Genomic DNA, 1,022 nt, shown 5'->3' on the forward strand with positions numbered 1-1,022 from the left:
TAAAGGTAGTGACTTAGGAAACAATGGATTAGCAAATACTGTCACTTAGTGGACAATATATGTTGAAGAAATGAACGATTGTGAAGTTTGGAAACTTCACATAGATAGCTATGGTGAGCAGAGGACCAGGAAACTAATGAGTTATTGTGAAGGTGTAAACTAAGTTCACATGAAAACTGAGAGGGGAGGGCAAGAATGAGGGTGAGATGCTTCAGAGATGCAGACAGGCAGATAGTGACCTTGTCTGCCAAGTAGGCTTGTTGAGCAGACTTGAATCACAGGAAAATCTGTAAGTGGAGAGATGCTGAAGGCAATGTGGATGGATGGGTCCGGTAACAGTGGGGGTCGAGGCAGGAGGAGGAACGGCCTGGCAGAAGGAGCCCTGAAATCAGATGGCCCAGCGGTTGCTGAGGATGATGTGGAACGAGTGAGTGACCCAACGGCTGGGTGGCTCTAGGGCTGGTGTAAGGGAGTTTGCTGAGCCGCAGTGTCAAGCCCGCGTCAGGAGTCTCCGAGGGCGGACGCCTGTCAGGGCAGGTGAGGATTCCTACACAGCGCACAGTGTACAGCCTCCTTACAGTTCCCCTAACTGCCACGGCGCCCGCTCGCCGGCCAATGAACTGACAGCGCTAGCCTCTCGGCCCGGAGACTCCGCCCCCGAACCGAAGCACCACCAACCAATCAGAGGCCGAGCTCGGGCCCCCAATGCGCGCTGCCCGCGCCGAGCCGGCTCAGAGAGCGAGAAAAGCGAACCTAACCCGTTCGGGCCGCTGCTCCGGACCCGCCAGCCGCCGCCGCCGCCGCCGCGCACCCGCCGGCCAACCGCCGCCTCCTCCCCCCCGGATCGGGTGTACTGTCCCAACCCGAAAGTCCAGTTCTGCGGCCCGGCCGCGGCGAGCGAGCGAGATGACACAGGAATACGACAAGTGAGTGAGGGCGCCGCGGCGGGCGTCCGACCGGCCGGGCCGGGGGGCGAGGCTGAGAACCGACCCCGTCAGCCGCCGAGCCGCCCCGGCCGGCCC

At 60.7% G+C, this 1,022-nt stretch overlaps 1 protein-coding gene across 1 annotated transcript in view; it reads left to right on the top strand.

The window, feature by feature from the left end:
* The first annotated feature begins 797 nt into the window (after window positions 1-797).
* GRHL1 (grainyhead-like 1 (Drosophila)) overlaps window positions 798-1,022 on the top strand; it is an 83,453-nt gene continuing 83,228 nt past the window's right edge. The window contains exon 1 of the mRNA XM_006898206.1: window positions 798-926. Within this exon, the coding sequence (XP_006898268.1) occupies window positions 907-926 (20 nt within the window). The 5' untranslated portion in view covers window positions 798-906. The remainder of the gene's footprint in view (window positions 927-1,022) is intronic.

Source organism: Elephantulus edwardii, unplaced genomic scaffold (assembly GCF_000299155.1).
Source record: "Elephantulus edwardii isolate Elephantulus edwardi_28Jun2011 unplaced genomic scaffold, EleEdw1.0 scaffold00223, whole genome shotgun sequence".
In the NCBI taxonomy this organism is placed as follows: domain Eukaryota; kingdom Metazoa; phylum Chordata; class Mammalia; order Macroscelidea; family Macroscelididae; genus Elephantulus; species Elephantulus edwardii.